Below are 27,876 nucleotides of genomic sequence, written 5' to 3'. Positions count from 1 at the left end.
TATGGCACACATAATTGTTTCCGGACAGTTTCTTTAGATGATAAATCTTAAACTTATATTGCATATATGCGCATCGACATCTAAATATAAATATAAAACGTTGATTATTCACGATCAGACTTTTGCTATTTATATCAAATATAATGACCACAAATAAGACCAAAATTCATGAAATTATAACTTTATTCTTCACACACTCACAAACAAATATTCACTCTTAATTGAATGTGTGCGGAGCGAGATGCAATGTTATAGACATTGGGCATGGAAGATACTGTGCTTTGTCTGGCAGTGCTGGTCGTAGGCATGGCTACAAGCTCGTGGGATAGCTCCTCTTACTGCAGAATGAATCAGCCACAATTGACAATCTGAAAGGTATATGTAAGAAGTGAAAGGGTGCAGGAGAGCTGATTTGGAAACGGCATACTTGTAAGTCTATTATGGAAAAAAGAAACACTGACGTAAAGTATTGGTTTGGTGGTGGCTCCAGTATTGTCGGAGTTTCATCTCGACACTCTGGATAGGAAAATGGCAGAATTTGTTGGTTCCTTTGGGGACTGATAACCTATTGGTTCCGAAATTTGTTGATGACATTTGGATTTGTGCTCCGAATCAACAGATTGAATAGCCCTCTAAGGGCAATTCACACACTTGCGTCGAGCCAGACCGAGTGCAACTGCAACCGGTTCGGAAGCCTCTTAAGTCCGCGCCGCGTAGCAGCAATAACGAGTGTAAGCGGCTTAAACCCCTTTGCCATAACAATCCAAAAAAGGATTAACGTTGCAGTCGAATTTCGTCGGACTCATTGAAGTGTGTGAACCAGCTTTTAAGTGCGATTCACGCACTTGCGTTAAGTACGACAGAGTGCGAGGGTTGCTATGGCAACAATTGCGTTGGAGCCGACGCAGCTTTTGCCATAGCAACCCTCGCATTCCGTCGTACTTAACGCAAGTGTGTGGATTGCCCTTCAGGCTTTGGAGCTCTCGAATGCTCCCTGCGTGGCGCGACCTTGGGGAGTGTGGGGTTGTTCGGTGGTCGAAGTCGGCTTCTTTTCCAGATGTTGACCCTGGCGAGTGGCATAGTCTCTCTGATAGAATGTGGCATGCTCCCCGTTTTTTCACTTGGGTTCCTTCTTTCCCTCCTTTTCCTGTGTCTTGAAGTCTATTTATTGGTGAGCTCAAATCAATAAATTTCAGCAGAGTTTAGAGTCTAGCTCTCTTCGTCTTTTTTGTTTTGTTTTAATTTTCCTCAGCTCAGCGTTTACGAGTATGTAGGAACATGTGTAAACATGTGTCTTATCTGTAAAACTAAGAAAAAACCTGTCCATTACTTTTTACGATGTACAGAAAATAAACCTGTATTACAAACATAAATTAATTTCTATTTAATGGGTCAAAAGCAAAGATATGTATTTTTAAGAGAAATAGACCCTAGAAGTCGTTGACTCATGCCTTGGCCCTTAAGGAAGGCCGCCGGTAGATTTAATCTAAATAAATAAATAGGTAAATTGGTTGCAATATGTTGGTGCGAAAGTGTGACTTGTCGAAATGAGTATTCTAAATTTGTGTTCTCGTGTGTTTGCGGCTAAATGCAATTCATCATATTATTTCATCTCAAATAAAAGTGTTACATTTTTCGGGTGGCTCTTGCTGTGGTCTGCCCAAGATATCAGACCGACATCGAAACTTTGCTGGCCCGTGCCTTTAAATGCAACCTCTGCAATGCTTTGAGCCTAAGCGTTCTGAAAGAGGTGCTTGTGTTGTGCCCGATACACGCCTCCTGCAATGCCCGTTAAAAATCGGCAACGCATTAAGACACGTGCGTTAACAACATTCTAATCTGCTACTGTGCGGAGTATTATACTGCGACACAAATATTTTAAAGTGACGCTGACAGCCCTAAAAAGTTTTGTTTTATTTTTTGCCAGGTGATCTATTATGGTGGCCGAAGACTACCCGATCAACATTTTGCTACAGCGTCACGTATATTTTTAATAAAGTAAAAAAACGCAACTGCTCGAAGCCGGAACTGGAAACGAAACTGGACTGGGGAGGGATAAGAAATATAGAGGAGGAGAGTGTTGGCGGAGGTCACATGACTGTGCAACTTTTCTTCAATTAACGTAGTTGCGGCTTTTTAGAAGCCAAAAGAAATATTTCTTTTCTATTTGTAGTATTAAGTGGGTGCGTTTGATGACCCACGAATTTGATTATATTTGTTGGCTGTGTCTAAACCATAGGACACGGCATGTGACTACGACTCAATCCGGCCAGTTCTCGATCGGCGGTTTTCGGGCGGAAAGAAAACAAAATTTGAGCCACAAATTGTGTTCTGGGTAGTTGGGCTCTCATTCGTTATGTACAAATAAAAACCTTGGTGAGCATAAATACCCTGTGAGTGTCCCTTTAAATGCATCAACAAGTATGGAATTTGTTTTCGTTAAATCTTAAAATTAAACGACAGTGATTTATAGGGCAGTAAACGTAAAAACAAAATTGTTTATAAAGCATGCTTTAATGCTCTTCTAGTTTCATATTTAGGGATGATAAGGCAAATTACATTTACAAAATAATTATCAATTGTATCCCTTAGAAATTCGCAAAAAAAGTAAGTTAACCCATGGAGGTTATGTTTAACTTACATGTGTCCCCTTGGTAGTCATAAGTGAGAACACGGCAACTTCTATCGTCAGAAAACACTAGCTTTTGATTGTAGAGTACTGAAAATAAGAAGAGCAGTGTACAAAATTAAACATTCCCGCATAATTCTAGATTAACCCCAAAGACCCGTTCAGACACTTTTGACTTCTTAAGACCGAGTGCCTTGGAACCTTTTAATATCTCTTACGACGAGAGGACACACTGGCACATCTTCTGTGTAGCACTGTGAACTTGGCGGTCCCACATATTATCTATTTTTCTTGCGCACGATCCTTTCTTTCTTGACTCGAAAAAACTTCTGTCAACGTTATAAACTAGCCTTTCTTATACGTATTGCGCACATTTAACCTCGGATATCCCGCAAAACCTTCAGTTTTGTGATATGCAGTTCCAGGGTCACCGCATAGATGGCGCCAGTGTGCCAGTGTGTTTTCTAGCCCTAAGAAGTTTTAAGAGGTTTCATCAGGTCTTGCCTCTCTCAGTCGTACTCGGTTGCAAGTGTGTCAACGGGCCTTAAAACGTGTGAATATTTCAAAACACACGAGCAGCGAAGCATTGAAGATACAATAAACATATAATTTTATGCTGCGTAATAAAGTTCATTATGCTTAAAATTTGCCAATGTTTCATTATGCGTTTAATTACCTCAAGTGAATGCCCTTTTAAACAAGTTCCTGTTTGTGCACTAGCTACACTCGCGTCACACCCCTTTTTAGTAATATATATTGAGAATGGTCTCGATGCTTTTAAAAAGGGAAGAAAGCATCATAGTTTAGGATAGAGAACGTAGAGTTTTGTTGTCGTTATGTTCGTTAATATACTTTCATTTTGCCCTAGGGCTTAAATATTCAGACTTTACCTTCCTTGGGCCGTCCTAATTGAGAGCAGTAATAGTATAAATGAGTCATTATGAAAGCAGATTTAAAGGCCTTATATTCACGGCCTTAGGGAATAAATTGTGTCGTAATTGTATTATTTTTTTTTGTGTGTGCGTCCTAAACTATATTTTTCCACACAAAATAGTCAAGATCACGAGTGTTCAAAGCCAGTTAATAATTTATCACCTCAGGAAGTATTGCCGGTACAATGCATTTAACAAGCGTCATGAGCGCTGAGACACAACTATTGGGAGTCGCTACACCTGCGGATTACTGATACCATTATTAGGTATTTCAAAGAAAAAAATTCTAGATCGATTCTTTACCTCCCGGTGAACACTTCAAATTAATTAAAGAAAACTTTTTGACAAGGAAATTGGTAAACCGTTTTATATATTAATTGAGTGTGCTAAGAAGCATCTGCGTACTTACATTCTGCCGTCGGAACCTTAGTTGTTCTTATCATATTTTTTATCGCATTTCCATCGGGCGTGTGGGCAGTCATTTTTACTTTTATGTTTTCCCTTGAAAAGTATTTCGGAGATTTGGTGATATACAATTTTATAAATCGACCAAAAAACACGGATAAAAATTTAAAAAATGTAAACGTTTGCAAGAAGCAAAAGCATGCAGGTGAGCTGGTTCAGATTTTATATGAAACAAGGAGTCATTAAAACTTCAGACCGAAATAGCTTTTCGCATTTAGTCGCCGCAAACCATGATTTGTATGCTTAAATTACGGTAAGTGAACACCTTTGGCAGAAATCTGTCTGGTTAGGAAAATAATGGACTTAATGAAATTCGAAACTCCTTTTCATTTCTGCGTAGACGCCACTGCGAAAGGACTTAACTGCAAATATCCAGGAGACTGTCAACAGGACATTCTCCATCATCTTCAAGAAACACCCGGACGTTCGTGGTCTCTACCTTAGGCTGATAAGCCGAAATGGGTCTGCCCAAGCCACCTGGCGGCCTCCCCAAGATCCACGAGTCCGGTGCGCCACTCCGTCCCACTGTTGACTTAACCCCATCCCCGCTTCGCGCAGTGTCGACGTAACTGCACCAGCTGATGTACCCGCTCACCGGTTACACACCCACGTACGTAATGAACTCTACTCATTTCATCGACCCGTTAATGGGCTTCAAGTACACGCCGACGAGGCTCTTATCTTGTTCGACATTGTGTCGCTTTTTACCAGTGTTCGGTGCCACTTGCGTTGTCCGTGGCTAGGACGGCGCTTATAAATCACACGAGTCTAGCGGACCGAAGCTGCTTGTCCGTTGACGAGATCTGCCGTCTATTGGAGCTGTCCCTCACAAACACCTACTTCTCGTTCGATAGGCTCCTCTTCAACCAGACAAGCGGCACCGCTAGGGGAGCAGCTATCTCGGTCACCACGGCCAACCTTGCCATGGAACGTATTGAGAATCGAGCCCTTGCTATGTTCGTGCCGAACCCGAATATCTTTCTTTGTTATGTACACGACTGCTTTTGCATAGTTTAATAGACTGAAATCGACCGTCTTTGTTAACAATTAAATGTGGTCGAACCCGCTACTCAGTTCATGGTGGAACGCCAGAAAGATGACGCGCTTCCGCTTTTGGACATCAATGTGAAGAAGACTTCAAAACAAGCTGTCCTTCTCGGTGTACAGGAGGCCGACGCACACCGGAAGGCACTTGAACTTTGACTCACTGCCCACAAAAAGTCGGTGGTCACTGCGGTGTTAAGACGTGCCATGTCCGTACGCTCGACGGAGAAATCTTTCGCGGAAGGGGCCAACAAGCTCAAGGCCGCCCTTCAAAACAACGGCTACACCTAAGGTTTCATTAACCGAGTCTACAAGAAGCTGCGCCGTCCCCCGTCTCTCTATAGTCCCGGCTCCTTCGAGCCGTCTGTGCCTGCCATTCGTGAGGAACGTCAGCGAGTCCATCGGACGCGTCGTTCGAAAACATGGGATTGCGGTCACTCGCAAACCAGTGTCCACCATCCGTCACCGACTTCTTCTCCCCAAGGACAGACCGGGAAAGGAGAAGACCCAAGCTCTCATGTATCGTATCCCGTGCGCGGACTGCCCTGCCACCGACGTGGGGGAAACCAAGAACTTGCCGGATCGCTGCCGCCGCCGAAAATTCGACGTAAAGAAGAACGACGTTCAAGTCAGCGCCCTCGCTGACTTGAACGTCAGCGAGGACGCAGCGAAACTGAGTCACAGCGTAACATTCGACAAAAGCGTGACCCTGGGCATGGAACAACACTGGCGTAAACGTTTGCACCTAGAATCCTAGAACAGGGAGACAACAAACGGTGACATTAAAAGGCCATCGGGCACTCTCCCAAGCGTCTGTATCAGGGCTTCGTCACTTCGCGAAACAATCGGGGCGCAGCGATCGCAACCGGCCTACATGACCGGCATCCCCCTCCGTCCAACCCATAGTCACCCGTGGTCAAGGGATAGAGCTGATCTCGACACGTCGGGGAATTTTGTTTTTATTGAACTTTTGTTAGAGTTTCGCATTTCAGTCAGTTTATACGGTAAGTAACCATATTGTCACGAACGATGAGTAGGCCTATTTACCGTGCATCATAGAAATGACTAAATGGTGCGAAACCTGCGCTTTACAGACAAAGGACAGTGTGAAATTCGAGGGGGTGTCGAGTAAAAAACTCAAGGCTGGCTGAAAGATCCTCGGATTCTGTAGAACGCAGCGGCTGTTGGGTTTCTTCCTCGTAGGTCATTTGCGGGCTGGTAAAGAAATTTCCATAAGTGGGGGGATCGCCGTAATTGGATGTTAATGGAGGGTAGAATGCTATTTGGATCAACGAAAATGCAACGTGGTGTGGAGCCAACTAAGCCAAACGGACAAACATTAGCGTTTGAACACGTTTTAGTGCGGAACAGCGTCCTTACGAGCGGAGGCGGCGTCCTAGTGGTACGATGCGCGCCGTCGTGCAACGCCCGCAGCGCGACGTATTAGAGTAGAGCCGTTCTCATCTTCCAGTGCGGCTGCCCTTGCGGAGTATCGCGTCACTTATCAGAGGCCGAGATCAGAAAGTGTGGGTCACTTGCTCGCCCGCACTCATATCTGACGTACATTCGGTTCCCCCTTTTGGAGATTGATCCCGCTTTTGCCTGTTGGGGTATGTGGGGGGGAATTCTGCGAGGGGTGGTAATTCCGAGGCTGCGAGGGTGCAAGCTGGACAGAAGTTGCTGATGCCAGCGGGATTGTCCCAAATGAACAGCCGCGTCAACGCTGTCGCCGGGAACCGTCGTCTTGATGGGGATTTCACTTCCCGTAAGACGCAGGCAAAGATAGTGGATTCTTATTGTTGAATTAACAGCGCAAATACGACAGGAAGGAGAGATAAGGGAGACAGGATAGAGCGCTGAACTAACAACTGACGTTTAATAAGAAGAGAAAGAGGAAGAAGAATCGAAGAATGCTTTTAAAACATGCATAATAAAAACCCGCAAAAACATATGCTATAGCTTGAGTTGCCTGAAAATGAATTGCTAAGAATACCAAGCTTTAAGCTGGTCGCTTAAATGACTTGTTGAAATCGATTGAGTCCTGGGACGATGTGAATAGAAATTCCGGTAGAAAAAAGAAAGAGGAACTTCCTCTTTCTTTTTTCTACCGGAATTTCTATTCACGTCGTCCCAGGACTCAATCACGTCGTCCCAGGACTCTATCCTGTCTCCCTTATCTCTCCTTCCTGTCGTATTTGCGCTGTTAATTCAACAATATGATCAACCAACTAGCCCACCAGATGATCGTGAGATAGTGGATTCTTATTGGCTGTGAACTGCGGTGGACTGCATGCAAAATGCGAATGTGTTTACAAGCTTTGCGCAAACGCTCTCCGCAACGTTCTACAGCCACTTGCCGATGCGGAACGCACCGCGCTCCAACGCATACATGTGAATGGGCCTTTACTCGTGCCAGTGGCATCAATAGTGCGCAGTTTTATCCGTCGAGATTGCGTGAACAGCTTTAGTAACCTTTTATAAGTCCCCGACATATGTTGCATGTTGCGGCTAAGAAGGAAAGTAAATAGGCTAGGTAGTCTCACCCAGTGTAACTGCATTAAAAAAGACAATTCACGTCGTTGTCTTACAAAAGTCAAGAAGTTTAATGAAAAAATAAGTATTTATGCTGTTCCTGTCCATTAATTGATCTAATCAGGGGCAAACTATCAATTAATTTTTTTTTAAATCAGGGACACAAAGTTTGCCAATTGCTTAACAGTTTGCAACTCTAAATTATGAAGTTAACTGTCTCCCAATCTATTCTCCTGCGGATCTTAAACTAGGTATCAATAAGACACGTGTAAAGCAACACATTTTATTAATCAGTCGAGACGTTAGGTGCTTTAACAAGCATAAATTCTGGCATGAACAAGTGGTGATCTGCTAGGAGATGACACATTAACATAATTCCATCATATACTTCAGTCACACGATAAGAAAAATCTCTGTGGTCGGCGGCGAATAAGTTCGCGAACCACCGTGCGTGGCATATGCTCGCCACCCAAGAGAGCGGGCTCATTCGCCCATTCCAAAAGGACCTATCCTAGAGGTGCCTATATAGATGCTCTGTAAATATGTTTAATGAACTAAGAACACCATATTAAAGAGGTTTCTCTTTGTTTAGCTAAACTTGCGATCTCGGCTGTATTTGAAGATATATCACTGTCCCTGTGATATATCACTGTTAAAGGGGTACTCCGGCGTTCTGTTTATAGACCCCGAATTTCCTGAAAATTCGCAAACCACGCCAAGTAACATGGCTGAAATACCAACCAAAATATTGGGCCAAAGTAATTATTTTTTTTGCGATGTTATTGAATTTACAGTTTTGGCCCACACCCTGTTGCAGAATTTGTGGTTGTTCCATTATCTCTTCTTGCACACATACCACCTGGAAACTAACGCCTCGTTTCCCGTCCACGCTGTTTGCCTATTTTGTTGAAGCCATGCATTCTAGGTCCTTCACGAGGACGTCTGTGTGGTTCTGATAACTGTCGTCAATCAAGCTCCACACGTCTTCCGTAGGCTCAAAAACTGCTTGAACTATTTTATCGCACTTCTCAAACACAAAGTGATCATTTGATGATCGCGCTGAACGATATTCTGGCTGCCTGCAAAATGCCAGTGATAGAGTTACAGCATTTTTTTCAAATCTTTGGCAAATGCGGGAGCTGGTGGACCTGCATTTTGGCAACCCCAGCGCCATACAAAAGACACAAGAATTAGAGAAGACACAGGGCGGGCGCTGGAAGCTGATATATAAAAGTCTGCCGAGTGATGGACTTCACTGAGGCATCAGCAGCCGTCCAGGGTCCACTCTTGTTATCCCGACTGGCGAATTTTGCGAAGTTTCTGCTATATTGTTCACGAGAAAATGACAACGCATATTAGGAAAAGAACAAAACTGCGGAAGTTAGGATGGAGCATGACGCTGCGGTAATGCTCCACAGTCACGCGCTGCGAGCGGAGCTTTCCTGCTGCGAGCGGCGAGCTTTCTCGCATGGTTCATGCTGAGCCACTATAAGTGGCTGCGACGGAACTTCGAGCACATCACCGGCGCAGCGTTGAAGCCTGGGTTGTGCTGCGCGAGGGTCAGACACATCGGAGTAGGACGCACACCCTCGCAGCACCCTACTCTCCAACCCGCAGTTTTATCAGTTTCAAGAGGCCTCCAGGAGGCGCAGCATGTACCGACAGCCACGCGTTCCACCGTTCGCATTTCATTTAACCTGAGAGTTCAATGGGGAGTAAATTGCTTAATGTTTGAAACGCCCGAAAACATTGTGCAAGTATCTATTTTTTTTTTTTTTTTTTAGCGGGATGCCATAATGTTATGCGATGAGTATTGACGCTGGACAGCAAACGTCCGGACGAAGCCTGGGCAGGAGCCGCGAACCTGGGCGCTAACCCTTCAATACGCTAATCTGATCAATCATTATGGCTACGTCGCCGCTGCCGCAATGAATCGAGGTAACAGTAGCCTTCCTGCACGTTGGAAGACCTATACTTCGCTTCAACTTACGTCCAGAAGCAGCCAACGCTACGAGTCAATGTGACCAATCAAGTTGCGTAAAAAGCGCAACTCACTGTAGCCATCTATTTGTGATTGCTTCAGCAACGATAAAACACGTCGCACCCGTTGCCCGGACGAGGCATCATGACTGCTCAAGCTGGAATAGGAAGGTCAGGTTCCCGTCTTTATGCGTGCAGAGGAGGAAGACCGTGCGGAGGCTCGGTTTGGTTCGGGAATTCGCGTACCCCTGGGATAATAATAATAAAAAAATATATTGGTGCGATTCGCGGGAGTGTTAACATTACTTTTATAGAAAGTGTGCCAGGGTGATATTATCTTTTTAAATATTAGATTGGTTTTGTGACGCTTCCAGCAGTTTTTATTTAAACATCCGGATGGGAAATGTCTAATTCTGATGTCGTAAACGTCAGCTATACTAACAAGGCATATGATGAAGGAAACCAGAAGGTCAGTTCTAGACACTGTAAATCCCTTCATTTTCGTGCCCCCCAGTTTTCGTGAATCGGTTAGAGGGGACACAATCGCGGCCACCAAATTTCGCCAATCCCAGACACTTGCATTGAAAGTCTTAGAGATCGAAATTTTCCGGTGCCCCTTCATTTCGCGAAATTTTGATTTCGCGATATTTGTGAAAATTAAGGACTCGCGACCATTAAGGGTATTACACTATTGAAGTGACTCCTGGTTTATGGAGTCGTACCATTATTAAGCGGGTTTCACATGCAACGATTTTTGCCCTAAAGCGGCGCGATTTCTGCCGTCGCGGCGCTCGTGCCGCAGAATTGCTGGTGCTGGCCAAATCGCCGCGACGGCAGAAATCGCGCCGCTCTAGGGCCAAAACCGCTGCATGTGAACTAGGCTTTAGGCAGTTCGAGCCACATTCAAGGCATCATGGTATCGAGGTATAAACCGACCCACAAAAAGCTAAAGCCCCTTGATAAAAGCGTTTTTTACAATACCGCCAACCATTGTTGTGGAAGCGCGCGAGACACGTGCCATGAGCGGGTGCTCCGCCGCCATTCGCTTCCAAGGCCCGCTCATTTCAGTGCTGCGCCGCCATTTGCTTCCAAGGGCCGCTCGAGACATGGGCCTCGTGCACTCGCGCATTTGACGCTACTTGCAAGACAAGCGCAAACACATCGAGGGGCTTTACCGAAAGCATCTCGCAGCTGCCATCTTACAGGGAGTATTCACTGGCGGCCATAGCTGTGTGCGCGAATGCTGAGCGCGTGCTGATGGCGAGCTCCCGCAGTTCTTTTACAACGTGCATTCCACACCATCAAGATCGCCAGTCTTAGCAACTCATTATGTGGTCTCGTTCTTAAGCTTAGTTCACATGCAGCGGTTTTTGCTCTAGAGCGGCGCGATTTCTGCCGTCGCGGCGCTCTGGCCAGCACCAGCAATTCTGCGGCACGAGCGCCGCGACGGCAAAAATCGCGCCGCTTTAAGGGCCACCCACACTAGCGAGAAAACGCGCCCGGCGCGCCGATAAATCGGTTAAGCGGCAAGATAAAGGGCGTGTCTCTGCACGCGCTGGTGGCGCTGACTGTGCTTCGGCGACATTTTGTTACTTGCCGCGATCGGCGTGCCACGCGCGTTTTCTCGCTAGTGTGGGCGGCCCTTAAGGGCCAAAATCGCTGTATGTAAACTAGGCTTTAACCTCCGCTCTGAACAGCGCCTGAGAATATGGCATCCATTGAATACTCCCTATTTGCGGCGAGAAGTTAGGGTATCGTCGCCTGGTGGATCTTTTTCTTTCACAACCCAGAGTGAGTATAGTTCATGTTCTGCAGTGTAAAGGGCCACCCACACTAGCGAGAAAACGCGCCCGGCGCGCCGATAAATCGGTTAAGCGGGAAGATAAAGGGCGTGTCTCTGCACGCGCACGTGGCGCTGACTGTGCTTCGGCGACATTTTGTTACTTGCCGCGATCGGCGTGCCACGCGCGTTTTCTCGCTAGTGTGGACGTGGCGAAAGACGTACAATGCAAGCTTCTATGCTCTATGAAAATAAAAAAAAATAACTGCGTGTATAGCACGTGCACTAACTACCCCAGAGTGAGGAAAACAGAAGCGCACCTCGCGAGCTTCTCACCACAAATACACATTTCCATAAAAGCGCATGACGACTCGCGTTCATTGCTGTGTTTGTGATTAAAAACGTGTGTACTGTGATTTATAAACAGTGGAAACGTGCACAGTCGGTGACAGGTTAAGAACGCTGTAGGCACTGCGTCTTGAGCGCGAGATTCCTGCCATGCATAACACTTTGTCAAACGCGCAGCCAAAGCCCGGCTGAAGAAAAGTGCGCGCTAGACGCAAAGCAGTTGCTGGGTTCTTAACCTGCTACCGATGTAAGACGCTAATATATTTGAAGTGAGCTCCACTTGATCGGTTGGGGTCACATGACATATTTTTATTGCACGTTGGATCTTGACTCTTTAAGCAAAACATATACACCACTCGAGTTTACGATGTGTGGGATGGCTCTACTCACGTGGGATCGCTAGCGCGATTGTGCTTGATTGATATTTGGGCAGTTATACTAGTTTCGCCAAAAACTGGAGCCAATTTCAACACGGAGACACATTTGGCACTATTTCCCATTTTTCTGTCAGTGAGCTGTGAGCGCTGCATCAGATAATATTTCTGATCGAATCGCTCTCTTAGCTCCTAAAACAGAACAAATACAATGAGGAAAGGCTCGCGTTTTCGGTAGACTTCGGGTAGATGTCCCGACAAAGAATTGTCTTCGATATCAGCTAATCATTTTAGTATCATTGAACTTTGAGTTTCGCCAGTCACTTGAACACTTCTGTTGTTCGCCGTGATTAGCTGCCTTTGTATTCTGCAGTAACGCTGACTCAGGGTGATGCCTTTTGCCTAAAATAATGAATGCTTCTTGAGGTTAGAGGCCTGTCAGAGCACTGTGATAGCTGAAGTCTCGTAGTGTGTTGCCATGTGATAATTATTTTATGTGACTTAATTTCCATTTTTAAAAGTGTAGTGCATTTTCTGCATTAATTATACCGGATGCCACGTGAGAAAAATAAACCACAAAGATTCAATACCAACAAAGTCCTTCAATAGCACTATTCGTCACGAAACATCTGCCCAAGTTTGATTTACGACCAAAGCTGTCGCCAGGAGCGCCACCCCTCCTGAGGGGCCATTTCGTTTAGGCAACTCAACTCAGAGTAAGACATTCAGAATTGGCGATTACTACTTTTTTTTTTTTTTTAATTCTCGTACATCGTCATTTTGGTATACCTGTAATTGATCGCTGTATGCAAGCAATGTTTACTATAGTTACTGATGTCTAAGAACAGAACTGATAAAATAGACTTTGTTTCGTTTGTTTTCAAATAAAACGATGCTTTTGCATGGCAAAAAAGTCAGGGAATGGAGGGTAAGGGGGCTCTGTACATCAACTTGGTGGTGCTGCTCGCTGCGCTGAATATTGAGTACGATGGGGGCATTCAAATATCGACCATTTCGAGAAAAGAAAAAGGAGTGGAACTAATATTAGTTTGGAGAGTGTTGTATATTTAGAAGTCTCAGCAGTTGATTCAGATTACAACGCCAAAGAGGCTTGCATTAACAAGAACTGCCTTTGGTGCGACGACGCATCACGGTGTTCTATGGATAGCTCATTCAGAGGGTGTTAGAAATTCCGAAACACATGGTTGCAAAGACTTCCAGAGGTGCTAATTGGCGGTTCTTAGCCCCCTCGCCGACGCCAGAGTCGCGTATTGTACAGTACCAAGCTCTCCGTAGTGTTACGGAGAAGTATCGCCGGCCAGGGGCCCTAATCTATACGGCGGAACCGAGGGGCCGGGCATCACCGATTGGTCAGCGCCACACCGCCGACTAATCGGAGCAGGCGGCGATTGCCCGGTCTCTTGGTTGCACTGTGTAGATCAGGGCCCAGCAAAGTATTGAAGGACTCAATTACTATGAATGATAACACGACGGCCGTAAAATTTCGTTGAAAGGCACGATCAATAAAACAATTTAATATGTATTATGAAGAGTACGGCGTACACTTCCACCTGAAGGATTTTTGCAGTAGCTGTCCTAGTATTTTCAGATTTGTTTTTGTATAAGCAAGGAGCTCAGCGTATTTCTGCCGTCAGGGTTTTAGACAGGAAATTGTGAGGCGCGCCTAATACCACCACTGGGTGACCGGCGTTTACCAACTTCCGATTTGTTACGACGTTCTGCTTCACAAATGGGAGTCGACAGTCATGCGACGCAAGGGTGAGATGGAAAGTCTGAAAATATTCCAATCCTTTGTTTGCCCTAAAGCATGCAGAGAAAAACCTTTGTTTTTCTACGACTTTGTAAAACAAATCGAATTAAAAAAAATGCCATACTGCCCAAACTCTACTTGCTCATTCAATTCTCGCTTTCTGAGAAAAACAGTGCTCGTACTGCGATAACAAATAAAGAAAAAATATGTCAAGCAGAACAAAGAACAGAACCAAGGTCGTGATAATCTCAAGAAGGAAGCCTAATGTGGCATCGGCCGGTGTGTAGTTCAGCTGAAGCTGCGCCCCCATAATGGTTTGACACACGGGAGTTTCGTTTAATTTTGTCTACTGAAGGGCCTACAAGTAATGCACTATAGTGATACATTGACTGTCTTTTTCACTTCTAAATAAATATTCCGAACACTCGGTAGAACTGCCGAATTCTTTTTTAGTATGGTACTTTTAAGTGCAGTATTCTAAAGCACGACAAATATTGCACACAATTTTTCTAACAATATTGCGTAAGTCTGGTAGATTCATTAAATTCTACACTCTTTGAGAGATTCAACTATTTTATACAAAATATATGACCTCAGGTTTATTTTATGGCTATTAATAGCTCGAGATGAATATAATTTCGTTTTCAGGAAAAGGACCTGAGTGCTTACTTTCGCAGCATCGTATCTTGTCCGTGTTGTTCTTGACTGCGCTTCAGGAAGTTGAATTATGGATGCAGCCATGAAGCAAAAAAGAGTCGAAAGTCGAACGGCCATTTCTAGATAATGCAAGGCGTAATACGCATGCTATATTTTCGAATAATCGCTCGTATTTATATTAAATTCGATCGTGACGTCAAGTGCACGAATCAATTGCCGCGGTCCGTTCTTTAACAATACCTATTGTATGAATACATTTTATTTATTATTTCTTTGAATTTTGTTAAGATTCTTATTTGAAATATATTTATTTATTGACACGTACCCTCAAGACCCGTAGGGGCTTTACGAGTGAGACTGTTTGGTTCGCTTGAACTCCTACAGATTTTTTTTGAAATGAGAAAAAAAATTGTATTGGTGTAGCCTTTCGCAAATTACTCTTCAAAGCAGTTACTCTTGAAAGTACTTTTGTATAAATAAAAAACGGCTCAATTTATAATGTCCAAATCCTTGAAGCATTACCTTCCTTACAAAATTTGTAGAGCGTGCTGGGAAACATTCCATAGTTCGGTTTCCATTAAGTAAGAATTTCTGCATCTCTATGAATCTCTATGATCTTCAAAAAATGCACCCGAAATTAAAAAAAAAAAAAAATCCCACGTGACTAGGGACACTAACAGTGCAGTCGTTTCGTTATCAAAGCCCTAGTTTTATGAATAAATCGCATGTAGCGTAGCAGTCTGAGATACGCCATCAGCAAAGCTGCCTAACTGGAAAGATTCGGAGACTGTCAAGAGCCTACTTTACTGCCATTGTCCCTAAATGCCGAACCTTATCTATTTTTGTACTCAAGTAGGGAAAGCACATATCCTGCTTGAACTGTGACTTTTACCTATGCAATGGCGACAAATTAATTGCTGTTAATAAAAGCGTGGGTCACAGATAATGCTGGAGACGTCTGGGTTTTGACAGAGGTGCCTGATTGCAAGATGCAAATTAAGAGCAACGTGTTAGCGTCGCGCACTACGCGCAAGCGGCGGTGCTGACGAAAACTGTTTGGCACGGCGTGGATCCATTGGTGACGAGGGTGTAAGGGAAAAGGTCCAGGCCTTTTGGTTTAGGTTGTGTTAGTGTAGCTCGTCTGGAAGTCAGCCGTTTTGCAGCAGTACACTGTAAGTAAACAGCGGGATAGATTGTCGCAGGAACTTCCATTGCGGCGAAAGGGCGAGAGCCGACGAAGCCCTGATGGTATCAAAGCCATGACAAAATGGCGTTCAAGGAAAATTGAGGAAAAAAAGCAATGATTGACAGAACAATAACAATGGAAAAAAAAACAAAAAAAAAACAGGAATATATACGACGTAACAAATGATGGAACTTTAAGTCGCAATATCAGCGACGAGAGCGAAAAGCCCCTAATACCTGCTACCAAGTGACGCGATCTGCATGGATATATTGAGCATGACGTTTCGCCTGTTGGCTGAGAAACAATTATAGGAAGCTCGGACGTCCTACGCCCGGTGCTTCTGAATTATGTCAGTAACTATCGAATTAAGTGTGAGTTTTAGTATCGCGTGTACGAGCGAACGCAAGCCTTGTGTGTTTGCTTTAGCGTAGCGTGTTCCACACTGCGCGTGCGAGGAGCCCTAACTGAGGCCTTGGACTGACGCATGGCGACTTTGCGCATGCGCACCCATGAAGCACGCAACGCTAACGCAAACGTTTATCCCTTGCATTTGCTCTCACATGGAACACTAAAAGTCGCTGTACTTCGTTTCAGCTTCGGTCCGAGCGCGGCAGATGTTTTGAGCAAAAGGGCCAATCAAACAGCGTAAAGAGCGCAACGTCATGGCGTGCGCTCTGCGCATGATAGGACTAGCCGGCGAAGGAGCACGCACAGAGAGCACGCTGGTCCTATCAACTGCAAAGAGCACGCCATGACGTTGTGCCTCTTTCGCTGTTTGATCGGCCCTTCGGCTCATAACATCGGCCGTGCTCGGACCGAAGCTGAAACGAAGTATAATATTCCCTGTTTACATACGCTCCTATTGGCGACGTGAGCGATCGAAAGCGTCGCTGTGGGCGGCCTACCACAATTGCTCGAATGCTGACTATGACGTCAGCAAAGCTTGTCTCATCGACGGAAATAAGAGGAAAGTAAGAACTTCAATTTTGACGGTGTTGGCAGTGTTGCTTTGAGAGCGCTATGATTTCAGGCTTCTACCATGCACATTACAAACACCATCGAGCTTGTTGTTCACAAGGTAATGATGTTACGAAAGGTAACCGAACGAGGGCGCCACCGAAACATCTCGCCGCTAATGCACCGTTTCACGAGCATAGGAGCGTCCCCCCGCGACCCAATAAGAGCGTCGGAGAAAGTCACGTGATAACACTATATATGGCTGAGACCAGGGAGGCCCCGTTACAGCCACAGCAAGAGCGCCGCCCGCGAAAAAATGTTGTTCTGGGTACCTTTTTCTTTTAACAGCAATTAGACTCGCGTCATTTAATCTCTGTCGAGATTATATAGAAACAAAGTAATAAACATCGGCGTATTGATAAGTTTCAATTATACTGAAACCAAAAAAGTGACACCACATCAGTATCCGCTCCCGATTTTTTTTTTTTCTCCCTGTAGCGCCGTGGCCGTTGCCGATCCTCGGCTGTGTAATCAACGTTGCGTGTAATCGACCGCTTCCGCTCAAAACATCGCGCAGACATTAGCACCCACCACAGATTCGCGGGTGAATTGAGCATATTGTTGTCTCATACTCTGTTCCCCAAGAGCTTGCTACTTTAGCGGAAAGCAATGTCGAGGCGGTGAAGGTTCGTTCGAAGTTGGTTTGTTTCGCAGCAGACGACTTTGGCCAGCAGACGACAGTCCGCTCCTTGGCGCATTGACACAAATGCTCCCGTGACGTGATGTCACGTGCCTCGCTCCGACGTTCTAACTGGGTCACGGGGGCCGAACCTCCACAGTTTGCCATGTTATCGTGAAAGGGAGTATATAAGTAACGAGACTGTGTAAACCGTGGAACGCTTCCCAATTACTTTGTGAGTCGCGTTGTGTTCAGAGCGTTTAGATTTCTTATATCAACTTAAATGCAGCGCCCTTGTTTACTGTTTACATTTTCTTCAGTTGACCTGTGCGTTATCGTTGCATTCAAGTTCTTGAATTTTTCAGACTGACCAATATCTAATGCATGTGATGTACTTTTGTGTCTATTTCTGTTATTTAAAAGAGCGCAAACTTGATTTATTATTATTATTCATTCTTTGTGTTTTGGTGTTCCCGCTTGACGACAGCGGGTTCGTACGTCATTTTTGTTGGCGATATTATACAAATTTGTTTCGTATATTTATTGATCTTCAGAACATCGTAATATCCTAATAATAGTCATCTGTCAATAATTACTGATGGGGTGTCATTATTATCGAAGCATCTTTCACCGTAAAAGTATCTTGGCGTTTACAAGCGTTTGCATTACAAACCTTGTTTCTTATAATCAGTATCTTCATCTTTTGGAATACTTGCCTTCTATAAAATGAATCCTTTAATATATCAGGCTTCGAAACTGTGAGCTTGCTTCTGTTTTTCGCACAGTTATTCGTTTAAATTGTACCAAAATGGGAAATGTAGTGACTGCACAGGCATTTCTATAAAGGGTGTGAATGTCTGCCTGTAAGAAAGTATCAAAATTGCCATTGTATTGCGTATTTCGGAGCGGATTGCTTCGCAACAAGAAGTATAAAGATGCAGCTTTACCAACGATGATCTGTCGCATGTTCATTGAGCGCACATAATGCGTCATAACTAGGGGCGAAACACATGTTGCTATCTGATTATTTACTTCTTTCTTATATCCTAAGGCAAAGTCATATTGGGAAACTGACGTAGAAGAAAGCATTGTTGCTTAGATGTTGCGTGTTTACAGAAATAACCTCTGCAAACAATTTCTAACAATCCCACTTAGAGCTTTGAACATATGCACCTCGTACGAGTCGTGATTTTTCTAGATAGCGTTTTTGCACACAAAAAAAATTATGTCAAGACGTGGGACTGTTTTTTAAAGGTCTTTCTTAATAGTGAAAGTTCAGTTAATGTCTTTATTTTAGAAATTACGTTTTGGTTTATTGTTGTGATGTGAACCGATCGTCGAATTATAGATCCTGCCCAATGAAATATTTTGTCCGTCTACTGTCAAAAGCGTTGCAATTTAAAACAGTTTAAGAGTTAGTATATTGCGTTTTAGTTTTGTTAGATTCATAATAAAAAAAAAATCTTTCCAGTGGTGTTTCACTCATCTACACTCCCGCGCTGTTGGTTTAACACAGAATTTGTCTAAGCGCTGGATGGCACACAAAAACTGTCACGCCCCAGTGTGAAAAACGTGTTCCATGCATGAACTCGAAGTCAACCTAAAGCATGCACAGCCAATATTAGACAATGCATAACAGCTAAGACACATATAATGTATAATAAGTCCTAATAATTTGTACATATTTATAACTAGGCACCATTTATCGCACCCAAGGAGATTCGCTAAGGTGCTGAGTGGGAATCGAACCCCGGACCCTGCGAATTTTGCAAGCACTGCATCGTTCATCCCGGAACTAAGTTATCGAACGTTTTCGAAAAAAAAAGTCTATTTCCCAAGTTAAAAAAAAAAATGTGTTCGTCAAATTAAAAAGACCGGTCTAGTTTAATTAGATCGGACATCAATGGCAACCCAACACTTACTTTAAAAAAAGAAATAAGAATGTGTACTTGTTTTTCGTCTTGAAAATGCATGAAACTTCCATCTGCCCGCGCCCTTTCTTCCTATTTCTTATGTTTGCTTGCCACCAACATTTCCACGCGAAAATAAGCATAATTTTTTTATTTATTTGGAGCTTTTCGACTATTTTTGGTAAGTTCGTAATGGACACTTTTCAAAACCGCTTAGAAGAAATTCGCGGTCGCCATTTAGGGACTGAATTAAATAGGGACTCAAATATTCAATACTCCAAGTATCCCACTGCATTTTGCTTCTCGTTAAGTTCGACTGCAGTCAGCAATACACTCAGATAGAGCTGATCAAGCTGTGACAGGAGTGCATAATCAGGGCTCAAGTTTGCGTTCATGCCTTAGCTATCCATTGACAAAGCCAATCACTCACATAAGGAGAAGGCGGCGTCACCCTGCGCCTTTTTTTTTTGTGTGTGCGTGATTGGCTTAGCTGTTACATCAAACCGGTAAAGACGACGACCGCCATGACAATGAACTTTTGACTCTGCCTGATTGGGTTCATCGGATTGTTGCGTTGCCTGCTGTCGGGCTTAACGTGAAAGAAAATATGGACTGTGCACTGGGAGTTAGTCATTATGCAGCTAAGATTGGTTGATTCCATCCGTAGTTTGTGCAGGAAAAGATTGACCGACTCTCAGTGATACAAACGTTGCATTCGTACATTTCGTGAACTGCGTGTTTATTTTTAGTTTACGGACATTGACGATCTCCGATGACGGGAACGTACGATCCGATGGATCCAATCCTGGTCTTAACCTCCACGAGCTTGCTATAAAATATCTTGTCTCTAAAGGCAGTTTTAATTGATTTACATCCCCAGATGGAGTAAGGCAATTACGAACACACGTGGAAAGCATGTGTTTTAGACTAGCTTCTACGATTATACAGAAAGATTGGTTGACAGCACGTCTTTAATTAATAAGAAAGTTGGAAAGATGGAAAGAACACAATCAATTAACTTTAAAATATTGCAGAACTCCAAAGCTTTCGCCAACACAGCTGGCATAAAATAATTGATGACGAGGGGTTCAGAATCTTGGTAGCGGTTCAGGATGAAAAATGTACACGTTAATGAAAACGAAGCAACCAAATACCGTCAATTGCTCAAAAATTAATTACCACGGTGCTCGTTACTCAGAGCTCAAAGGTAACGTGTTAAAGGAGTAGCTGCTTTTCAATGTTTTGGCGTCGCTAAGAACGCCTTGATGTTTTAATGCATTCATGGACATGCTGCATTCCCAGACCTTGTCGTTTTTTTTTTTCTTTTTTTGTGGTAGTATTACAAAAAAGTGTCCCGCATCTTTTTATATTTGAAGCCACGGGATAATTGATACCAATAAGATTTATCCTTTCGAATGTCTGCTTCGTTATTTTGATCCTATGCTGCTCTCTACGCTGTTTCATCGGTTTAAATAAATTGTTCTAAAAAAAGCGATGTTCTGAATGCACACATATTTTCGTAAATGGTACGTCGTTATCTTGAATTTCGGAGCGTATAATTTTACCAAACGCTGATATAAAGACTTAGCTTTTACAACTATAAGTTGTCCCATGCTGAATGAGTGCAGATAATGCTCACTAACCAGAAATCAAATAACTGATGCTATCATTATTTTCTTCTCTGCGATATCATCAAGCAAATGGATCTTCGAAAGATGATGCGGAACAAAGCATAAGTATCCTGATGCCCGTTCACAAAACAAACCTACACAAACGGTCAATATTTGTGACAATCCGGCTCAGGAGGTATACATCGGAAGAGTGGTAATATACCTATGTAGCGTTTTTGACAGAAAGAAGGCAGTCTTATGGCGTGTTTACACCTCCGGATTTGTGGGCGGACTGGCCCTCGTGGAAACTCTGGATATGGGCTACGGACTGATCGAGATTTTCAGCCAGCGACGAGCCGATTTCACCACTCGGCTCGAAAATCCTCGTTCTGCCTGCACGAATCCTCCCGCCGATCCGCAATTGTAAACACGCCTTTAGGATGCGGGATTTTATTTTTTTATTTTTTGTGACATCAATTCTTCCCCCCTCCCCCCACTTTCACCCCTTCCTTCGGCATGGAACCTGAATTGGTGTATAGTCCACGTAGCTTCAGCTCACGTGGCATCCATTGACATCACGTGACCTAAACACCAATTCATTTCCCTGTTAAGTTTGGCCGGGAATGCTGAGACAAACGGACGGACGGGAGAATTGGAGGATTAGGAGTGGGCCTTAAGAAGCATTTCATGTTTAGAAAATAATCGTATCAGCAACCAGCTTGAACCTTAAACTGAATGTATATTTTGGTTACGTCTCTGTTTCTATGCACATACATTACAGGTGCTTACGCCGACCACAACACTAATCTCCACGTGATTGTTGCGTGTAACATATCACCAGGTCTGGGAATCACTATATACATGAATGCATAAAAAAGGAAGGCATTCTACGACGCCAAAACATTAAAAGCGGTTTTTGCTTTAACGCGTTACTTTAGAGCTAGTAATGCGTTCGCGTTGAATCTCTGTAACGAGTAACGTGGTATTTACATTTTGAGCAAGTTACAATGACGTTTTTTGGTTCCTTTGTTTTGATTAACGCTTTCATTTCTCCCCTTGAACCGCTCCCGGGTTTCTGATCCCAGCGTCATCAAGCATTTCATGCCAGCTGCGTTGGCGAAAGCTTTGGTGTGCTGTAATATTTTAATGTTAGTCTGCTCTGTTTTTTTTTATATTTTTCAAATTTCTTATTTTGGAAAGACGTACTCTCAACCAGTCATTCCGTTTAATCGTACAAGCAATTTCAGTACACAAGTTTTTCATGTTCACTCTTAAATTCTCTTACGGCGAGGGGGGGGGGGGGAGGGGATAAATCAATTAAAACTGCCTTTAGAGAATAAATATTTTACAGCAAGCTTGTTGAGGTTGTGGCGCCATGTTGCATTCCTCTCCTTGTATCAACAGGGTGCGGTCGTAAGAAACAACGCAGGGAACACATGTGGGATGAAAACGGGCACCGCGCGGCAGTATCCATGACAACCGGTGCTTGGCGTCAACACGTTTCTTCCTGGCGGTGCCGCGTCACTCGGATCTACTCAATTCAGATAATGCTGCGAAGTGCGCCTGTGGTGCAAGCGGCGCACTTCTAGGCGGTGAAACTAGGCACAGCGCGCACAAGTGCCGCGCTGTGCCTAGTTTCCCCGCTCATTTGTTCCATGCTTAACATATTTGGCGCGCCTTGCCAAATTCGAATTCCCAACCTACATATCTGAAAGTGTGCACCCGAACTTAGTTTCGCAAGGGGTTTTATGTATATTTTTTCAATGCTCACGACGGAGATGGAAAAATATTAAAAAAAAGAGCAAAAATGGCGGTCGGCAATTTCCTATGCCCTGTGCTATGTGTTCGTCGTCTGCTCACTGGTTTGTGAGCTTCCTGCCGGGGCATCATTGTTCATGTATTTCGTTAAGAGGAATAACTAACGCGATTATCTTGCTCATCGCCAGCCTCCGCTATTCGTTTTTAGCGTTCTTGCGTTCACCAAGCAACCTGGGAGCGAGCTCATGAACCAGCGTGGAGACGACAAACCGGCTGCTATAGGACTATGGAAAAGAAACGGCTCCTACATTCTAGTATTTTTAATATTTCGCTATTTCAAAACTAGTCTGCAAAATAGACATAAAACGTCTGGTGAAGCAACATTGGGAGGTAAGCATGATACATTTACCTCCGAATTCAAGAAGGTGCCTTTCCTTTCTGGGTATCGTTATCTTACGTAAGGAAAAAATATGGCATCACTTAAGGAAAGGCGCCATTTCGTTTCAGAAAACCCACCTCATCCTTTCCTTAGGTACGGAACCGACGAAGTGCTCCTTCGTTGAGTAAGGAAGGGATGAAAGTATATGGGGTCGAGATTATCGTGCATTTCGGTCTCAGCACAGGTGAAAAAATACTGAACACAAGTATTTTAGCAATAATTTTGACATCTAAAGTGCTTATTTAGGAAATAAAACAACTAAAATTGAGAATGCTGAGGTCAAGGGCATCAATACAGCGGGTGTTTCGACCGCGCATTACGTACATCGCTTGCTGGTCTAGCAACAGCAGGCGATTTGCTCGTCTGTTCTTCTTGGCGAAATGTGCTGACCGTAGCCACCACAGTTCGCCAAGGTATTGTGAGACAGAGGATATAAGCAACGAGATTGATAAACCCTGGAACGCTTCCCAATTACTTTGCGAGGCATGTCGTGTACTGAGCGTTAAGGTTACTTATTTCACCTTAAATGCAGGGCACTTGTTTACTGTTTACATTTTCACCACTTCACCTGTGTTTTATCGTTACATTCAAGTTCTTGAATTCTGCGGACTGACCAATACCTAATGCATAGTGATGTACTTTGGTGTCCATTTTTGTTATTTAAAAGAGCGCAAACTTGATTTATTCTTATTATTTATTCTTAGTGTTGTGGTGTTCCGGCTTGAGGACAGCGGGTTCGTACGTCATTTTCGTTGGTGATATTATACAAACTTGTTTCGTATACTATTCATCTTTAGAACATCGTAATATTCTAATAACAGTCACATGTCAATAATTATTGACTAGTTATCACTATGCGTGAAGCATTTCGCACCGGAAAATGATCTCCGCGTTTACAAATGTTTACATTATAAAACTTGTTTCTTATATTCAGTATCTCTGAGCTCTTGGGATGCTTGGCTCCAACAAAATAAATCCTTTAATATGATGGGTTTCGACATTGTCAGCTTGTTTCTCTTTTTCGAACAACCATTGGTTTAAATTGCACCGGAACGGGAAATGTTCAGACTGCACAGAGATTTCTATAAAGGGTGTGAATGCGGGCCTGTAAGAAATTGTCGTCATGGTTGTGTTCTTGCGTATTTCGGAGCGCATTGTTTTGCAACAAGAAGTTATAAAGATGCAGCTTTAACAACGATAATCAATCGCATGTTCACTGAGCGCCAATAATGCGTCATAACCAACGGTGAAACACCTGTTGCTATCTCATTGTTTTCTTTTTTGTTATATCCTAGGGCAAATTCATGTTGGGAAGCTGACGTGGAAGAAAGCATTGTTTAGATGTTGCGTGTTCACAGAACGAACCTCTGCAAACAATTTCTAACAATCTCGCTTAGAGTTTTGAATGTGGACTTCGTACGACTGGTGATATTTCTAGATAGCGTTTTTGCGGGTAAAAAATAATCTCTGAACGCGGGACTGCGTTTTTTTAAGTTCTTCCTTAATCTTGAAAGCTCAGTGCTAATATCTTTATTTTAAAAATTACGTTTTTGTTTATTGTTGTGATGTGACCCGTTCGTCGAATTGTTGATCCTGCCCCTGAAATGTTTTGTCCGTCTTCTCTCAAAAGCCTTGCAATTCTGAACACTTTAAGAGTCAGTATTTTGCTTACTAGCTCTGTAAAATTCAGAATAAAAACAAACAATCTCTCCACCGCTGTTCTACTCATCTACACTCCCGCTCCTGTTTTAACACAGAACATGTCAAGGGCTGGATAGTACACAAAAAAGTTTCACGCTGTGGTGCGACAAAACGTATACCCCGCATTCGAAGACAACCTTAGGCACGCCTATCCTATATCAGACAATGCATAACATCTAAAGCACATAGAATGTATAATTCGTTTTCATAATTCATACATAAGCATAACTAGGCACCATTTTTGGAACCCAAGAAGATTCATCAAGGTGATCAGCCGGAATCGATCCCCGGTCCATGCGATCAGCAGTCCGATGTCTTCACTCGGCGTCGCTGAAAGGAGATGGGAGAGAGTGCAGCAGCTGAACGAAGTATGACTTCTGAACGGACGCCTGTGGTAGCACATGAGTGTTCGAGGCGAGTGGTGCTGAGTGTAGCGTACTTAGCTCAGCATAGTAACACGAAAGGGACCAGTGGTGACGATTTTAGTTCAGCATACCTTGCCAGCAGGTGACTGTTGTGACGAGTTATACCTAGTCACGCATGATTATTCAGCAGACGGTTAGCAGAAAATCATGCTCAGTCCAGCATACTTAGCCCGTGGACGTCCGTCGTGGGTGAGTCAAACTTAAACCAGAAATCTCGGTCCGCAGGCAACCATCTGGGGCGAATCAAACTTATTCCAGCTTAATTCATCCGCAGCCGACCGTCAGAGGCGAGTCATACACAGCTCTGTAGAATTATCCGCAAGGGACTGTCGGTGGCGACTCATTCTTAATCCATGATACTTAGTTTGCAAGCATCCATCGATGGGCGCAGCTGGCTCCCGTTTCACGAAGCGTTGCTGCTTAAATGTATTGACGGCTTCACAGAGTAGAACATGACGAACGCACCCAAGTATTTTAATTCTTTGAGCCAAAATTAGGCCTTTGGCTCGGAGGTCAAATATGACCTTCTTTGGCCCAAATGTCAAATTAGGCTTCATTACTTTGAAGTGCGACTGTCATATGACACCTTCGTGCCTAAGTCAACAAACAAGTGAAATAGTTTGTTTTCAATTATATATGTTTGTTTTCACGCCGTAACACTCGATCAAAGTTGTCAAACAAGTGCCCGAATTTGGCTGCTATTTGATCGGTTGACATATGGCACCTTTATATAAACTCTTGCTTATTGTAAATTATGTGGTGAACGAGAAAAGAGACATAGAAAAGCCAAAGAGAAGTATTCTGGCACTAACAAGCCTCTTGGTGTAAAACCTATTAGGCGAAAGTTAGACCCGCCAAGATTGCAAATTTTGGGTCAAATGGGCGTTTCTGGCCTCAGAAACGAAAACGGTACGGGTCTGTGACGACACAACATCAGACTATGGTAAATAGGGTGAGCAAATGTTCCAAAACGCGTATTTGGCGCATCGGAATTCAAGGAGGGGCACGCCAATCAAAGTCCAACATAGAAAATGTGCTGCAAACGCGTGATGACGGGGCAACTAAGCTCGCGTCGTTATTGGTCGAGGTCTGGGGTAAAGAGACGCACGACGTGCGAAAGGAGCAGATGAACTTGCACGCCATATAGCCAGCGTATTGGGCGCGATAAACCTCCCCCCTCTTCTTACTATTATATCAGTTACAGCAGTGTTACTCGTGATCTTAGATCACTAAGAATTCGAGGCTCTACAAGCACTCACAGAACAAGCCAAACCCATGGCAAAATTCTGATTAAAGAATACACGTTACACAATGCACTCCTGACCACATTTATACATGTCTCGGTTACTCGGACCTCGCGAGCCCGTGAGTATATCTTGTGTGTAGCCGATTCGAAAACACCCAATACTACCTGTAGCACCCAATACTGCATATAATCAAGCAATACTACCTGTAACCAAGTACCTCACTCTATTTTGTTTCACATTAAGTCCCAACTGCAGCCAGCGCTTCACTCAGATGGAGCCGATCAGCCACTTCAGAAGTGCATCATTACGGTTCAAGTGTTTGATTATGCGTTTCCTATCATTGACCAAGCCAATCACTCAAAGACAGTGAAGTGTGTGGGGGGGGGGGGGGGGGAGAGGGGGGGGGGCGGGGGGGGGGGGAATTCTGCGCTTTTTAGAGCGCAGCTCTTAGGCGCCCGTTTCCGGCATGAGCGCCGTCGCCGTTGCCGTCGGCGTAACCGCGCGGTGCATTATGGGTAAATTTCCCCGCTAAATCTGGCGGAAAAATTTCCCCGCTAAATCTAGCGAAAAATTTTCCTCGCTAAATCTAGCGAAAGAATTTCCCCGCTAAATCTTGCGGAAAAATTTCCCCGCTAAATCTAGCCGAAACATTTCCCCGCTAAAATTAGTGGAAAACTTTCCCCGCCGAATCTAGCGGAAAAATTTCCCCGGTAAATCGAGCGGAAAAATTTTTGCGGGGGGTCAGGTCGCCTGACCCCCCGAGGTCACGTGACAGCCCGAGGTCACGTGACCTTGGGGGGTGACGTGACTCGTGAGCCGAGCCGAGTGGGGAAGTCGAATCCTAGCTTGTGGAATATCTGGATTTTGGCTACGAAGGAGTCGCTGCCCCTTTGCCTCGACAGGTAAACTTAATCGGTGTATAGGCACGTGGCATAAAGAGACATGACGTGACCTAAACACCAATTTCAGTTTCCCCATTAAGTTAAACCGGGAATGAACGGAGGAACGGACAAAAGTTTGTTATAAGGGGTAGCGTTATAATGCATTTCATAATTAGAAAATAATCGTATCAGCAAGCCGCTAGCACTTCTAACTGAGTATATTTTGGTTACGTTTATGTTTTTACGCACATACACAACAGGTGCTTACGCGCAACACAACTCTAATTTGTAGATGATTATTCAATGTAACACATCACAAGGTCTGAGAATTCAGTATGTCCATCAAAGCATTAAAAATGAAGGCATTCTTAACGACGCCTCAACATCGAAAAGCCCCTATTGCCTTAACGCGTTACTTTTGATCTCTCGGGAACGACTAACGTGTTAGTTACTTTTCAATCAACTAGCGATGCCGGTATTTGGTTGCTTTGTTTTCCTTAACGCGTACATTTCCAACTCGGAACGACTACCGAGATTCTGAGCCCCTGCGTCATCAAATATTTCATGCCAG

General features: G+C 44.0%; 1 protein-coding gene across 1 annotated transcript; it reads right to left on the bottom strand.

Annotated features, from left to right (window-relative positions):
* Nucleotides 1–249: 249 nt before the first annotated feature.
* Nucleotides 250–14,629, bottom strand: LOC120843300. The gene is made up of 5 exons (XM_040214620.1): nt 14,525–14,629; nt 12,101–12,276; nt 3,971–4,062; nt 2,642–2,719; nt 250–368 (listed from the first exon to the last, which is right to left on the bottom strand). Exons 1-5 carry the CDS (start codon nt 14,627–14,629, stop codon nt 250–252), a joined length of 570 nt encoding a protein of 189 aa, XP_040070554.1.
* Between the last annotated feature and the right edge of the window lie 13,247 nt (nt 14,630–27,876).

Source organism: Ixodes scapularis, unplaced genomic scaffold (assembly GCF_016920785.2).
Source record: "Ixodes scapularis isolate PalLabHiFi unplaced genomic scaffold, ASM1692078v2 PGA_scaffold5__190_contigs__length_132052651, whole genome shotgun sequence".
Classification (NCBI taxonomy): domain Eukaryota; kingdom Metazoa; phylum Arthropoda; class Arachnida; order Ixodida; family Ixodidae; genus Ixodes; species Ixodes scapularis.
The sequence above is the reverse complement of the archived record's forward strand: the minus strand, read 5'-3'. Positions and strand labels throughout refer to the sequence as shown.

Excerpts from the sequence above, each read along its gene's own strand:
- LOC120843300 (XM_040214620.1), bottom strand. The coding sequence starts at position 14,629 with ATGGCCGTTCGACTTTCGACTCTTTTTTGCTTCATGGCTGCATCCATA. Across the intron at positions 12,277-14,524 it reads CAAGATACGATGCTGCGAAA|GAGCTAAGAGAGCGATTCGA; the intron begins GTAAGCACTCAG and ends GTTCTGTTTTAG. Across the intron at positions 2,720-3,970 it reads TAAGGTTCCGACGGCAGAAT|TACTCTACAATCAAAAGCTA; the intron begins GTAAGTACGCAG and ends TCTTATTTTCAG.